The 17,093-nt window shown below is 36.1% G+C and overlaps 1 protein-coding gene across 1 annotated transcript in view; it reads right to left on the bottom strand.

Annotated features, from left to right (window-relative positions):
• LOC125235039 (Down syndrome cell adhesion molecule-like protein Dscam2) overlaps positions 1-6,213 on the bottom strand; it is a 331,791-nt gene extending 325,578 nt beyond the window's left edge. Inside the window, 1 exon segment of the mRNA XM_048141502.1 lies at positions 6,019-6,213. Coding sequence (XP_047997459.1) covers positions 6,019-6,038 — 20 coding nt within the window. The 5' untranslated portion in view covers positions 6,039-6,213.
• Positions 6,214-17,093: the final 10,880 nt, after the last annotated feature.

The raw sequence follows: 17,093 nt of genomic DNA, 5'->3' as shown, positions 1-17,093 counted from the left end.
TATACGTACATACATATAATCACGCCTGTGTCCCATGAAGGGGTAGGCAGAGCACATGAAACTTCTCGTTTCAGTGCCACTCTTGGCAAATAAGGGGTTGAAAGAAACCGAAACTGTAACATTGCAGTGACAGGTTGCCAGCCTCTCGCCTACGCCACATTTAACCCGTGTCCCACCATACCATACCATAGAGTAATAACTTATCATTTTATCGGCTTACAATATAATATTATTCTTAACAGAACCATAAGCATAACTATATAATTAACATGTTAAGAGCCACTTGCACCAACGAAAATGGAGGGTTAACACGAGGGTTAACCTACCATTTTATATGGAATTTGATAGTTGACAGCCCACTAACCCATTAACTAAAGTGATTGGTGCAAGTGGTCCTAAAGAATATAATAAGGCGTAAACGTGATGTTTTAAAAAAGTTGTAATATTTTTAATTTAAAGTAATTCATCCACATTTACTTTAAAGATCAGCATTAAAACAAAAACTAAATAAAAATTTAATGATGCGGACAAGAAAGGAACATTATGTGGTTATTTGTTTCATAAAACCTAGAGGAAAATCTCAGCCGAATAGGTATTTAGTGAAGATCCGTGCTCTCTTTTTTACGAGGTAGTATTTTTCGCGTCACGTTTGTTTATCTTCCATATTTCGTGTCTTTCGTTACATTTTTTTGCTTTAGTAGGATTCCTTGCGGTCGTATTTTGGGAAATGTGTTATAATATTATTTAAGGTAAACATCTTAGTGCTCATGCTAATGTGCTTTAAATGACACACGGCTTGTTTGTAGAATGCTTACTTATAATTCAGACGACCGGTCTGGCCTAGCGTGTAGTGACTCTGCCTGCTAAGCCGCGGTCCCGGGTTCGAATCCCGGTAAGGGCATTTATTTGTGTGATGAACACACATATTTGTTCGTGAGTCATGGATGTTTTTTATGTATATTGTAAATAAGTATTTGTATATTATGTATATCGTTGTCTGAGTACCCACAACACAAGCCTTCTTGAGCTTACCGTGGGACTCGGTCAATCTGTGTAAGAACGTCCTATAATATTTATTTATTATTTTATTTATAATATCCGTGTGGTGACGGGTTAAGAATTTCACCAAACCCTTTCTTCCCGTGGGTGTCGTAGAAGGCGACTGTGGGATATGGGGTAAATTGTGACGTAGGCGACAGGCTGGCAACCTGTCACTGAAATGTCACAGTTTAGTTTTCTTTCAACCCCTTATTTGCCAAGAGTGTCACTGTAACTTTAACAGTTTCATGTGCTCTGCCTACCCCTTTACGGGAAACAGGCGTGATTGTATGTTGTATGTGTGTCAAAAGATCATCATCATCGTCATCATATCAGCTCTTTATCGCCCACTGCTGAGCATAGGCCTCTCTTCCAGTACGCCACTTCTCCCGGTCCTGGGCTAATCTCATCCAGTTGTGACCCGCAGTTTTTCGGATGTCAAAAGATGCGTTTCTTCGACCAAAAACGTTACTTTTATACACTGTCAAATCTGTATTGTATCATTACAAAAGTTGTTCAGTATCCCCAACAAAAGCATCCCCCATTTAAATGGAGTTCATCATAATGAGATTTTATGATTCCTGTCGTTATACAGCAAACACGTTACGGCTTTAGTTGTTACATACGTCGTTTCTCTGCATAACTAACCGACCTAGATTAAAAGACATTTTAACGCTAAATTCCGATGGAAATGCAGTCTGGCTCTGTTACGCCTGTATACGCATGAGCCTATATAACAGGCCTTTGCATCTATAACAGATGATTCAAGCAGCATCCTTGTGACACTTACGTTCGTGGCTGTATAGTCCAATTCGAGAGAGGATCCCTCGTCCGCACACACGGCAGGTGTATGCTCCCCCAGATGGGCGGGTTAGAGGCCTGCTCGTGACGCCTCATGCGTTTATCATTTAAGCAGGAGAACCAGGCATTGTCGTGCTTGGTTTGACAACACGGCGCCACGTGGGTCGGTCTTCGGCCAGTCGCTGCCAATGCCATTGGTTGCATGGAATATCAAATGTGACCATGTCACGCTTCACGCAATCTTTAACCCTTAAATGCATGAATTTTTCTTTTAACGAGATATTAATATAATTATGTGATAGACAATGGTTTTCTGACTCTTGGAAAAATAATAAAAAAAATATTTAATACCGATTTTAATACTATATCAGTGTTAGAAGTTAAATAGGCTAAAACTTATTCGTATAAATATATAATTATTGGTAAGTTTTATTTGTAAAGTTTTACTACTATAAAAGAAAGGTACACTATTTGTGAGACCCCCCCGATATGATAAAATGTTTAAACATAAACTAATTACTAACTCTGAAAAACAAACTTTCAACCTCTTTTTCAACCCCTTCATCCCTGTTTTTCGAAATAAAAAGTCTGCCTAAATCACATACTAAAAATCGCCATCATCCTGTGTTTTCACACTTTTCCGCCATTTCATCTGTATCCTTAAATAATAAATAGTAAATCATTATATGATTTAATTTATTTAATTATTTATTAAATAATAATAAATACTGAATAATAATTAAGCTATAAATGTGATTTAGATAGCTACAGTTTGAGTTATAGACCATCAAATATATGATGCATATATACATCAGACACTATTTTGATTTGGTCGCGTTCATGGAGAACGAAAAGAAAGCCGTTGTTTTCGTAATGTAGAATTAGTTTTATTTTATTTTACTTCTTTATTTTTATTTTACTGCTTAAAATGCTTTTTTTCTCTCCTTTTGTTATTTAAATATTTTTGTTTTGTAGTGTAAATAGTATATTTTATGTGTTTTTTTTCTTCTTCTCGATCTCATCTCTTTATGTGCGTGTTATCTGTCGTGGCATCACCGAATGGGCCCTACGGAAGACCAGTGTGCGTACCATTCGGCTACGGGGCCAGCGCTGGCTTTCAGCTAGCAATATGCTGAGTTGGGTCCATTTCGTGATGCGCACTTAATGTTCTGTTCTGTTTCTTGTTTTCTTATTGCTTGTACATGTACGTACGCGTTGTGAATGTCACGAATGTCTTTTATCTTTATCTTTATCTTTACCATGCATTTAAGGGTTAAAGCGCAGCATTGGCCGTCCGGCCGGTCTCTTTGCATCTGCAACCTCTCCCAGCAGGATTGCCACGGATGAGCCTAATAGTCGTAGAAATATGTAGGTACGATAACGAAATTATCATAAAGGTTTGTGCATTTGGCTACGTACCTAGAACTGTGCACTTGGCTCAAGGCAAAAAGCCGTAGCCAAGCTGTACGAGTATTATACACGGTGTGGCTAAAATATCAAATAATTAACAAATAATTTATTATGAATAACATAAGTGTACAGTGGTTTTTTAAAGACTAAGAATTTTATAAGGGATGATTTATACAAATGCCTGAGCTAGGATAGTTCCTGTGTTTCAGGCAAAAACAAGGACTTAATTGGTAAATTATTTTTAATTATTCACTAGAATAAAGCTAATTATTTTAATTATAAATAAACAAAAAACTTATTACAGCAGGTTCTCAACTAGGTAATTCATTATTTTACAACCAGAACAAATTTTCTGTATCATCGTCATACAATAAACAAAACATAGCTACATAGGTGGATATGAGTAATACGTGTTGAATCAAAAGTATCATCGATTTTTTTATTCGGTTCTATCGTTAAAGCATAGTGCAAACGCGGCCTTAGTCGATACTGTCGCCAGACGGTGTAGCTGACGAGAGCACGTGAATGTCTACGCAAATACTCGTAGCCATGCTGTACGATTATACAGTGTGTAAAGCTAATGCGGGCAAATCTCTTAGCGGTGGTTCGTATAGGACATAAGAAATGTAATAAGATAACTGTTACTTGGAATTGAATTTAAAATTTTAAAGATACAAAATAATTGGGCCGATAATGTAAGGCGAACACGTTTCAACAGTTCCATTTTAAACAGGGGCGGCTCACTCCGCGATTCTATCGCCGTGTTACAAGGACATGCCGGCGGCCGCGAGTTCGCGGCCTAATCAGGGGTGGCGCGCGTTCTCACGGAACGCATATTCGCACTTTCTATTGTTATTTTACGTCACGAGTTTTTTTTAAAGGTTCATATGCGATGTCCGCGTATGGAATGGCTAACAATGCTAAGTTAAATAGACATTATGAATAAAATATGTATCATAAGACATTCTTAATTTCTTACACAGATCTACTATTGATTAAGTCCCACGGAAAAGTTCAATAAGGCTTGTGATTTTGGAACTTAAACCAAAATACTGTATACCTAGAAAGTACCCAAGACTTAAATATAATAGTATAAAATTTCATCTGAGTAATTAATTCGTTTTAATCCATAGGCACCCCTATCATCCGACGCTGCGCACGTGCGGCTGGTTTCTTTGTAAAAAAATTGTAGGCATTTAAAAAGGCGGCATTTCATGAACATCAAAGCAGTGGGCCTTCTGTACTTGTACTATTATATATTCTGTGATTTTAAAGCTCATTATCGCAATGTAATGTAATTAACTGTTATCACGACCATGATTATAGTAAGTTGATGGTGAGAAAGTTTTCATAAATTATAGGGTGAAAATTAAGAGAAACTTAAAAACACCTCTCAATTAATGAAAACATTAATTAATTTTGTCTGGTTTAATTAATTGTCCATATAAGGCTTACAACCTGTATACGCATACTGTGTATTAGCCTAAAATGTAACACGTATCATTTTTAAGATATTTTTTTATATTGTATAATACAATACAATACAAATACTCTTTATTGCACACCTCAATACAGGAAACAATATAGCAACTTAAGAGGTAAAACAAGAGGCGGTCTTATCGCTAAAGAGCGATCTCTTCCAGACAACCTAGATAGTGGAGAATAATAAATTTAACCTTGTAAGTAGATAGGTATTGTAGTGTGTACGCGGCCTAAGTCTACACCGCCGCTACTCGACAGCCGGTGAGAGCACGTGAATATCTCCACACAGTGTGTAAAGGCCTTAAACTGAACATGTCTTTTTATTATGCTTTCCTTTTAATATCAAAAATATTTAGAATAAAACCCCAGCATATCATAATAAACCCCTTTTCCGAGGCCTCCACAAACACATTTACGGCTGTAATAAAGACATCAACGCCTCTCTATTTATACCTCGTTAACTGCTTGGGAGAAAACATAGTTATACCCGTCGTAAACCATACTTAGTTGTGATAAGTATAACTTATTATTACAGCTTAATTAAATCTTAGGTATAACGAAGCTTAGGTCTTCTAATGAAAGAACAGCCCAATTCGAACATTAAGATAAAGTTAAATATTAGATCTGGATACGATATGAATCAGAACAGCCAGATTCGAACATTAAGATAAAGTTAAATATTAGATCTGGATACGATATGTCAGTGTTAAAAATAGTAATTTTTAACACTGACATATACGACACATATGATAGTTAGCTATATTTGACGTATCTTTAAAAACTAGAATCGTGGCTTTAGTTATGCGCTCATGAACCGAAATTTAATAAAAATGTGTCCCATTTTCCCGACGGTCTGTATTGGACAGCTGTTGGCACAAGATGACGATCGACTCCCTTATTGCTTCATATAAACGTGAAACAAATTTCAGAGATATTATAACAAAAACCTTGTTATTATTGTATTCAGGAAGTCAGGACATTTGCTTATATTCATTTGAAATAAATCTCGTAATACTGTTTCTGGTATGAATGAGATATCGTCACTACTTTTAAAAAAACTTGTATCTTCGTCTGTCAATGAAAAGAAAATTGTAGTATATATGTATGGAATGCATATAGACTTACTGCGTTTCAACTTTGAGGAATAGCGTGAGATACGAGATTTTTAAAAGTAGTGACGATATGTTTTGACACGCTTATACAGCCTGAAGCTCCTTACAGAACAAGGCAGATGTTCACACGAAACTCACACAGCGACACGGCTAACATGCCTTATTTTAAACTCACCTATATCGTGACACTGCCATCCGACTCAATCACAAACGCCGCTTATACATAACACAATCGTAGTAGCACATGGGTCCTACGCACAGTTAGCTGTTCGCGGAGACCACCGTCCACTAAAAACGAGAGTTCTAAGCGGGATTATCAATGGTTTTAGGTTATATTTGCGTTCGGCGGGACGTAATGCGTCATGGTACACGCGGGCGGCCCCGCCGCGCTTGCCGCCACACTAATCAGTAATCGTTGCCGGGGAGGCTGCGCTCCCGCCCGCGCCCCGCGCCCCGCGCGTAGCCTACCATATAGGGGTGCAGATGCTGAAAAAGGTACAATAGGCTAGTTTTCTACTAGTCAAATCAACTTCTTTTTAAGAACTGTCAAAACGATTTGCTAATATGGAATTACTATGAAATACTGAGCCTATTCGAGGAAACGCTATGGAACGTGCCTGAACGAATAAAAGCGCGTAGCTTTGCGTATGCATTTAGAGAATCGATCGGAGAGTTTATTGTTTTTTTTTTTAATCTGTGTTTACAGACGTCCAAGTAAAGAGTGCCAGTAAAACAATACGAATTAATTGAGCATTTTTTTTTATTCTTTTTTTTTTGGAATTTTAGGTGAACTGTACTCAGAATCACGAGTACTTTCAATCTCACTGGGAGACAAAAAGTGTCCCATGGTTTTCATACATTTTTGTTAATTTCCTCTTTTGTTACCCCATACAACATGTATGGAAAATGGTAACAAAATAAGAAAAAATCGTATGGGACAATTATTTTAACTACTAGGGTTGAAAAAGCTAGTGATTCTGAGTAGAAATTGCATATTTTTTTTTCGAAAATATCACATTTCATAAAAGTGGCAAAAAAAAAAAGAAATGCTCAATTATGAAACGCTTTGCCAATTCTGATAGCAACTTTTGTTTATAATTAATAAATATGATCCATTTTTTGGTCCCCTGAAATTAAACAAAAAATCTCACGTTTTATCATACGATTTCATTTACCATCATAATAATTAGGTCCATCATGTACCCTACAGTCATAAACTCACCCCGTCTACACCCTCATCAACACTTAATCTATGACGGCAGGATCCGAATTTTCAGGGGTGACACACTCCCATTAAATATTCATTCTCGGATTGTAAATTAGTGAATTCTCAGAGATAACAGGGTGTTGCAATAAGGGAAGTGGAATTAGCGGGTTAACCGACGGATTGGGTTGTGGCAGCCCCGGAACCGTATAGTTGGTACACTTGGTACAGTGAGCAATAAAAGTCAGTGCAGTAGGTCAGCTTTATAGAATAAGTACTTGTTTTGTTTGCGTAAAAATATAGGAATTATCATAGTACCTACTGCTTTATAAATAAATAAATATTATAGGACATTCTTACACAGATTGACTGAGCCCCACGGTAAGCTCAATATGGCTTGTGTTGCAGGTACTCAGACAACGATATATATAATAGTTACACAAATACTTATATACATAGAAGACATCCATGACTCAGGAACAAATATCTGTGCTCATCACACAAATAAATGCACTTACCGGGATTCGAACCCGGTACCGCGGCGTAGCAGGCAGGGTCACTACACGCTAGGCCAGACCGGTCGGCGACTGCATGTTTAGCGATGAATGACGATTGTGCAAATAACTTCAAAAAATGAACATTTGATTAAGTATTTCCCAAAGATCTTACAGGAAGTATTCGTGTTAGCAGAAATCAATGTACTTACTTACGTCTTTGTAAAGTACTTGCAGACCATATGTTATAATTACAATGTCAACGGACGATTTCTTCATTTACTGTCTTAGATATACCTAAAATTATTTAATTAGTCCTCGTACCATCTAAAGCCTAAAATTTGAAGATGTGTCTCGGTTACATAGGAAAAAATAAACTGTTGTTAGGCAACCCTAAATATTTTTTCTTATGTAGATTTTCACTAATCAGAATTATTGTCACTGCTATATACCTATAGCTTGTAGACGCCACATAGGTATTTATGACCTTGAGGAGTTTACAAAAGCACAAGTGTTGTTTCCAAAAGCAAAACACAACTTTTAAGTAGTGTTTGCAAAAGCACTAAACTCTTTTAGGTATCTTCTGTACAGAAATAACATCAGTTATAAACCTATTTACATGTTGCCTTAATTGCCGCAAACGGTGAAAACTTGAAACTAAATAATAATTTCAAGTTGGAACATTGCTACAACACCTATGGCCTTGCAAAATTCAATAACAATACAAAAACTCACGAAGAAACGCTCAATTTAAGTTTAAGCAACAGGATATTCTTAAATTACAAATATTAATTCTCAGCTCATCAGCGTTCATAAAGCATCTTAATGTACACTGAGTGAAACTTGAAAATTAGTTGTTAAACAAAGTTAGTCGACCCTGCGCCGCGCAAGCGCTTTGCGTCGGCTCGAGAGATCTTCAGGGTGGCTAGCCGAATGGCACAATCGCTCACGAAACGCTCACGAAACGAAGCGCTAGTAGATATCTATCTCTATCGCGCTTGCGTATTGGCGCGACAGAGCCAGCGGCGTATCGCTTTCGTTTGGCGTCGCGAAACGAAAACGAAACGCCGCGAAAGCTAGTCTGGCTCTGTTGCGCCAAATGAGCATTTCTTTTTTTTTTGCCACTTTTATGAAGTGTGATATTTTTGAAAAAAAATATGCTATTTCTACTCAGAATTACTAGCCCTTTCAACCCTAGTAGTTTAAAAAAATTGTCCCATACAATTTTTCTTATTTTGTTACCATTTTCCGTACATGTTGTATGGGGTAACAAAAGAGGAAAGTAACAAAAATGTATGAAAATTCTGGGACACTTTTTGTCTCCCAGTGAGATTGAAAGTACTCGTGATTCTGAGTACAATTGACCTAAAATTCCTTAAAACAATAAAAAAAAATTATTGGCAAAAAAAAAAAAAATGCTCCAATACGGACGAGCAATAGAGATAGATATTTACTAGCGTTTCGTTTCGTGTGAGCGTTTGTGCCATTCGGCTACGCACCCAGGGTACCTAGCCACGCCACAGTCACTTACGCTTCGTAGCTAGTTCTATCGCTCTTCTGTAGTGGCGACAGAGAGACTGCGTTTCAATCCCCACGTAGCATCAACGATTGTCACTTAGGCTAGGCTGGCATTACAAACGTTTAGCGACTATGAGCGAGTCGAGAACCATATCGTCACTACTTTGAAAAAATCTCGTATTTCACGCTGCTCCTCAAAGTTCAAACGTCTAAATCAAAAGTCAAAAGTCTATACGCATTCCATACGTACTTACTACAATTTTCTTTTCATTGACAGACGAAGATACAAGTTTTTTTAAAAGTAGTGACGATATATAACCGTTGAAAATTCGTCCCTGAAGGTGAATAACCTTTGAAGCCTTCAGGTCATCTCATATCAGCTAAATCCAGAATTTAGTACCCTCATTTATACCAAAAACGTAAAAAGCAATAACTCTGTATTCGTAAACGCCAAATGAAGTCAAAAACGTACCTCGGAACCAGGGCCTCCAGTGCTTTAGTAGCCCTGACTACTTTAAAATATCACGATAAGTTAAAATATTTTCATTGGAAGATAATTTAACTTGTCACTTGGAAAGAATAAGTACGTGAGTATGAATATACTGATTACGAGAAATCGTAAATTATATTCAGCTAAAATTGGGTCACAATATTCAAATTACCTTTCCTCGTATCAGGGATAATAAGGGTGGCACTACATATACCTATGCATATTAATATGTCGACACCCAATAGAACCTAAATAAATCTATTTTGGAAGGGTATTTCAATATAATTTAAGGGACATGACTAACATTATTCCATTACTTATTTCTGTATCGTTTCTCAATCAGCAAAAACCAAAATTGAAATGAATAACAGTAAATTCCTCGATAATGAAAATAGCCTGCAGATCCTGCAGTATTTATGGACCCGATATCTCTGATCGTCTAACCGTCTTGGAAAGAGCGTACACCATTAAAAATCCGGCAACGTACTTACAATTGACACTTAAGCGTAAGAAACTTTCAATAAATAGAATTATAGCCAGTTTCTATTTTTGATATACCACGTCAAAATAATATTAAAAATAGCATCCGAAATCACGGGAACAACGCCGGCCCTGAAATGTTGGAGGTCAGTTTATATGTGATACTCGATTAAGCCCCGATTTAAAGTAATTAAAAGTAACTTTTGACACAATTCCGATTCATAATTATCTTATCGAGACATTTATTTTAATTAATATTAAAACCATAGTCAGGTAGTATAATTCGGTTTAAAACAGAGGCTTTCAAAATGTTCTTTTCAACTTTTTATTAATAAATTGTAATTCAACCCAAATCGCTCTTGGATACTTACATTTAATTCATAAGAATATTATTCATCGTCCACTATAATTACTTAGTGACTAAATACACAAGCAGTCCAAAACAGTTGTTGCTGCCTTAGTAATTAATCTCTTCAAGTTGTGCAAAGAAGCAAGTTACCAGGAGTTCAGACTGCACTATTGAGAAAACTGAGCTTTCTGTACTATAATTAACCCGTTGAAAGCGTTCCAAATAAGGTGGTGCTTTGCACGGAATAAGGGTTAGCTCCTTTATTTATATTTAAATAGGAGTGACTAATTTATGGCCTTGGAAAAACTACTGAATAATTGCCAAATACTTAACAACACGTGGAACTTTGATATTAACCCATATGTGCCCAACACATATTTTTTCCCCTATTTTTGAAGTGACAACTTCATTCTCCTACTTATTTTAATGAGTAGTAGCGTGTTTTCAGCAGTTGGTCGAATTAGACCCTATTGGCATATATGGGTTAAATCAGATTGATATTAAAATCAGCAAGAATAGGTTAAACAAACAGAAATATGCATAAGTTACGAGTAAAAATGTCGTATCGTGTCCACGTAGGTAGGTAAATAGTAGGTACCTATTAAATTTTTACTATGATCCGACCTTCTTATAATTTACTAAGTCTAGAACCTTTACACAGTTTCATTCATTTCATTTCATTTATTTATTCATAACAATGTACATTGTGTTGAATATTACATACTAATAAGAATAATACTTATAAAACTACCAATATCTAAGCCATGATTCAAAATTGCAATTTATAACAGTAAAGTCAATTTAAAGCACTGGACTAAAACAGAGTAATATAATTTGAGATCCCATCAACTCCCTCTAACGAACTATTCACGAAGCGTTTTCATTTCAAATAATTTAAAACGTACCTCCACTTGTTAAAATTAGGTCAACGACTGCAAAAAATCAGGTACAAAAAGCCTCAGAGCCGCTGCATCAAAATTTCACCTCTAAAATCTGCCGACGACACAGTTGCATGCCGACACTAGGCTTTCCTTCCCCCTTTCCCTTCTCCCTGAAGGGGGGAGTCATTGTGCTGTCACAGGTGAGAGCAGACGGGTCGCGGAGCCCTATTCTGAGGGGAGAGCGACCGCGAAAAGGTTGGCTTTTTGAGAAATAGACAGTCATTAATTTTATAGCATCTCAAGGTGATTATGAGCGTCGAGCTTAAAACGTTTTTGCAGCTTGAAGTCATTGTAGGGTGGCAACTTTGCAAAAAAACAAAAAATGGAGGGAGCTACGGAAAAATGATGTCCATTGTTGCCTCATCCATAAAATATGGGCTTGGTTTATTGTTACGCTAATTTTACGGTTTAACTTAAGTATTTTTACTCACTCGTCACTTTAAATTACTTTAATACTTTTCTAATGAACACAAGTTAAATTATAATCTATTGAAAATATTTCAACTTGTGCTGTCTTAAAGTAGTCACACTACTATGTATATAAATTAAAACCGAAATAAATTACACATATGAAAGAAAAAGTGACCAAGTCCTCAGGCACCAGAGGACTTGGTCACTTTTTCTTTCATATGTGTAATTTATTTCGGTTTTAATTTAATACTTTTATTTGACCGTCGTGGTTAAATTAATAATTCTTTTGTTTTGATATTATATCTCACGACTCAATTAAAACTTGAAGACATCTTTAAGGTTCCTAATTCAAAATGGAATATTCTGAAGACTAAAAGTTGTAAAGTAAAAATCGTTGTCTGAGTACACAGTAAGCCTTTTTGGGTGACATACCGTGTGATTAGTAAATTGCTCTAAGAATGTCCTTTAAAAATTATATTATACTAGTTTTTGGCTTCGCTCGTGTTAGAAAGAGACAAAAAGTAGCCTAAGTCACTCTCCATAACTTCAACTATCTCCACTTAAAAAAATCACGTCAATTCGTTGCTCGGTTTTGCCGTGAAAGACGGACAAACAAACAGACACACACATTTTCCCATTTATAATATTAGTATGGATTATGAATTCTGAAAGAAGGCAAAGGGTTACGTAGGATGCATGATGCATATATTAATTTTCAGAATAAGTATCTATAATATAGGTTGTACCTAGTCTACGAAGTTTGAAACCTGTCCGCATCAACACTCGATGGCACAACGGGGAAATTGGCGCTCAAACAATAATTTAATACCCACAACAAAGTTAGCACGTCATAACAAGGTGCACGGAACTCGCATTATGTACAACATTCAATTTAATATTGTGCTTTGACTGCGTTGGCTTGAAGTTGGCTGTAGTTGGCGGTAGGTGGCTAGAGGTTTCGGGAAACGTATGAAGATTTTTTTTATTTTTATGAAATAGGAGGCAAACGAGCAGATAGGGCCTCATGTTTGGAGATCACCGCCTGAAACACCAGGGGCCTATTGCATAACAATTTACAACTTGTATTACAAGCGGAACTCTCTTTCTTATAAAATGAATTGGAGGGGGACTACCGCTTGTAATATGAGTTGTAAATTGTTATGCAATAGGCCCCTGAAGGGTTAGAATAGAAAGCTCTGAAGCTCTGAAGCTTGAAGTTATGAAGGTCATATCGGTCCGGAAATACCGCAGAAGTTAAACAAAACCGTTGGTCGAAGGCAGGATGATCCATATTATATTATTTTAATACATATTATATTACATTTAATACATGTTTTTAGGGTTCCGTAGTCAACTAGGAACCCTTATAGTTTCGCCATGTCTGTCTGTCCGTCCGTCCGTCCGTCCGTCCGTCCGTCCGTCCGTCCGTCCGCGGATAATCTCAGTAACCGTAAGCACTATAAAGCTGAAATTTGGTACCAATATGTATATCAATCACGCCAACAAAGTGCAAAAATAAAAAATGGAAAAAAATGTTTTATTAGGGTACCCCCCTACATGTAAAGTGGGGGCTGATATTTTTTTTTCATTCCAACCCCAACGTGTGATATATTGTTGGATAGGTATTTAAAAATGAATAAGGGTTTACTAAGATTGTTTTTTAATAATATTAGTATTTTCGGAAATAATCGCTCCTAAAGGAAAAAAAAGTGCGTCCCCCCCCCCCCCCTCTAACTTTTGAACCATATGTTTAAAAAATATGAAAAAAATCACAAAAGTAGAACTTTATAAAGACTTTCTAGGAAAATTATTTTGAACTTAATAGGTTCAGTAGTTTTTGAGAAAATTACGGAAAACTACGGAACCCTACACTGAGCGTGGCCCGACCCGACACACTCTTGGCCGGTTTTTTAAACTGTTCATAATTGACTTGTGCTGAAAATCTAATTTCCTAATTCAACAATATACTTAGGTAGTTTATTTTATTCACTTTTGCTTTGAAATTATTTACGTTGTAGGTACTTAAGGCATATCTTCTAAAGTTATAAATTATAATAAAGCACATTGCACGAAACTCATTGCTTTTCAACATTGAATTTAATTTTACGCTCTGCTTATTCGTTTTTGGTTTTTTAACGCCGAGTGTGGAATTGAAAAACGAGCAAGTGAAAGGATTCTATAGTTGAACCACGAGCGAAGCGAGTGGTTCGAGAATAGAATCCTGAACTTGCGAGTTTTTTAACACACGAGAAGTAAAATACATTTGCACCCGAGTGTAACACAAAACTTTTCCCCTCACTATAGCAAGGAAACTACAACACAAAAAATGCGTTTATCACTGCTTCCAGTAGTTCCACAGGTGGTAAATCATCATTATTACTAGATTCACCTACTTTTATCAATTTTAAAGCAGTTCATTTCGACTTTATTCAAAGGTCAAATTACTTTACCCACAAGTGAATAAAATGCGTTTTTACCCGCTGGTATTAAATGACAAAACACGTGTTTCCGAGCTAGTGAAGGGAAAGTAAGTTATCGTGGCTTTTGTGTTTAGAATTGTAAAAAACTTTACTAGGTACTTAATTCATCACAAAGCAATATACCTATTGGGAATTTACTTTACCTAGGTAAAATTACTACGTTTAACACATCGCATCTAACTGGATTTAAAGCTCTTTTATGTAACGTCTGTCTATTATTTTTTTAAATGTTTAAATGTCACTGTATTTACATTTTATCGTTTAATCAATTTGAAGTATTTAGCTTCTTTATTTATTTATCTTATATATTTGTGCAGCACAGAAAGTTGACATTGAGTTTCAAAATAAATGCACACTGAGAGAAAATACAACCAGTTTTCATGTTCGTTCAACAAGTTTTTTGGTTAAAATAGCGCCTACGTGCTCTTTGGTTCAAACAACAAGCTACTTGTCATTTGAATCGGCAATATATTTGAATCAACAAGTCGATTTTATAAAAACAACCGTACACATATTGTTTTAAACATACGTTTGGCTGATTCAAACGGATAAACCGCAACAAGTCGAACTTGTTAAATTCACAATGCAAATTTCTCTCAGTGCATAATTAAGTAATTTTTAAATGTACGAGTATCATAGACGGATGCTGCATCTTGCAACAAAATTGCAAAACATTGATAATATAAGCTATAAATAAGTCTCAATTCTGTGACGTTGCTAATGGTACTAAGGTTATATGTATTTGTGTTTTTCCATAGCACTGGGTCTTTATTTTCATTGCATAGCGACATTTTTAGGTATGGATACGGTGTAGCCCAAAAATAAGTACATATGTTGATAAATAATTAAGAACTTTCGTACTACGTTACCGACAACACTTTTACAAAATGTCATATAAATAAATAAAGTCGTGGAATATTTTCATTACATTTGATATACATAAGGAAGCTATTATAAAAAGTCGCAGAACTGTGCCGCATTGAAAATAGTTATTAAATTTGTTATACAAGGGGGCAAAGTTGTATTTTAACGCCGAGTGTGGGATTGAAAAACGAGCAAGTGAAAGGATTATAGAATCCTGAACTTGCGAGTTTTTTGACACACGAGAAGTAAAATACATTTGCACCATTGAGTGTAACACAAAACTTTTCCCCTCACTATAGCGAGGAAACTACAACGCAAAAAATGGGTTTATCACTGCTTCCAGTAGTTCCACAGGTGGTAAATCATCTTTATTACTAGATTCACCTACTTTTATCAATTTTAAAGCAGTTAATTTGACTTTATTCAAGGTCAAATTACTTTACCCACTAGTGGATAAAATGCGTTTTTACCCGCTGGTAATAAAGGACAAAACACGTGTTTCCGAGCTAGTGAAGGGAAAAATCAATTACCGTATCTTTGGGCCACTAAAACTAACAACTTCAAGATTTATCTATCATTATATCAAATGTAAAATCATATATATTTCGATAGTAATACACGACATAGTTGCCAAGTGCTAAAACTATAAAAGCCAATGAAAATGCCCTAAAGCCCCATAGCCTGATGGAGAATGCAATTTATTTGGCTAAGTACATTCAGCTATTCGAAAAGCATTGGAATGGCACCCTAGAGAAATGTGGGTGTAGGAAGTGTAGCTGTATTCTTACTTTAAGGCCCAGTAGATTTTTTTTCTAGCGTTAACTGAGAGAAATTTACATTGTGAATTTAACAAGTTCGACTTGTTGCGGTTTATCCGTTTGAATCAGCCAAACGTATGTTTAAAACAATATGTGTCAGGTTGTTTTCATAAAATCGACTTGTTGATTCAAATATATTGCCGATTCAAATGACAAGTAGCTTAAAGAGCACGTAGGCGCTATTTTAACCAAAAAACTTGTTGAACGAACATGAAAACTGGTTGTATTTTCTCTCAGTGTTGGTAGCCTAGCGGCGGTAAGAGCGTGCGCCTTTCAATCCGGAGGTCGCAGGGAACCTCGGCTTGTACCAATAAGTTTTTCGGATTTATGTGCGAAATATCATTTTATATTTGCCAGTCAATTTTCGGTGAAGAAAAACATCGTGAGGAAACCGGACTAATTCCAATAAGGCCTAGTTTACCCTACGGGTTGGAAGGTAAGATGGCAGTCGCTTTCGTAAAACTGGTGCCTACTGGTGGATTAGTTGTCAAAGCGGACCCCAGGCTCCCATGAGCCGCGGTAAATGGATGACGCAAGTACTAGTGAATACCCACTAGGAAAAAATCTCAAACCGAAAAAAGTCAGTGGAGAGTAAGTCCGTTTTCATCTCATTATCCGATCCGATATCGGAATTCGGAAGGATTTCAATGGAAAAAATCCAAAATGGCGCCTGTAATGTATGGGATATCGGTCCTACATCCGATATCGGATCGGTTAATGTGAATGAAAACGCACTAAGAGTAAGTCAGATGTGCGTGTTAGGGCCTCAAAAATATCAAGTATTCGAATTTTCGTTTTATGTGTGTTTGAGTAGGTATAGAATAAAAACCAATCCCTCTCTAGAGGGTAAACTTGCTAACTATTTAAGGAATTTTAGTTTTTGTGAACAAATTACTATGAATTTTTAAAGTGGGTACTTACGTGTTATTTTTATAGAGTGAAAAACGAATTCTAATTGCTGAAATCTCTAGAGAAATGTTTCCAAATTCAAAGTTAAATATTTGTTAACGGTTTTGTGATCTACAACAGCCTTTCGACTTTTGATAAACTCCGTTCTTTGAAACTACTGCTCCTTAAACTTTGTAGTTAGCTACGTTTATTTCGATAAAAATAAGTTACTTGTAATAATACATTACTGTATTCATCTATTTTCTACTGTGCTGGAAAGAACTAATTAAATATTCATCGAGGCAATGCTCAT

This window comes from Leguminivora glycinivorella, chromosome 16 (assembly GCF_023078275.1).
Source record: "Leguminivora glycinivorella isolate SPB_JAAS2020 chromosome 16, LegGlyc_1.1, whole genome shotgun sequence".
In the NCBI taxonomy this organism is placed as follows: Eukaryota; Metazoa; Arthropoda; class Insecta; order Lepidoptera; family Tortricidae; genus Leguminivora; species Leguminivora glycinivorella.
The sequence above is the reverse complement of the archived record's forward strand: the minus strand, read 5'-3'. Positions and strand labels throughout refer to the sequence as shown.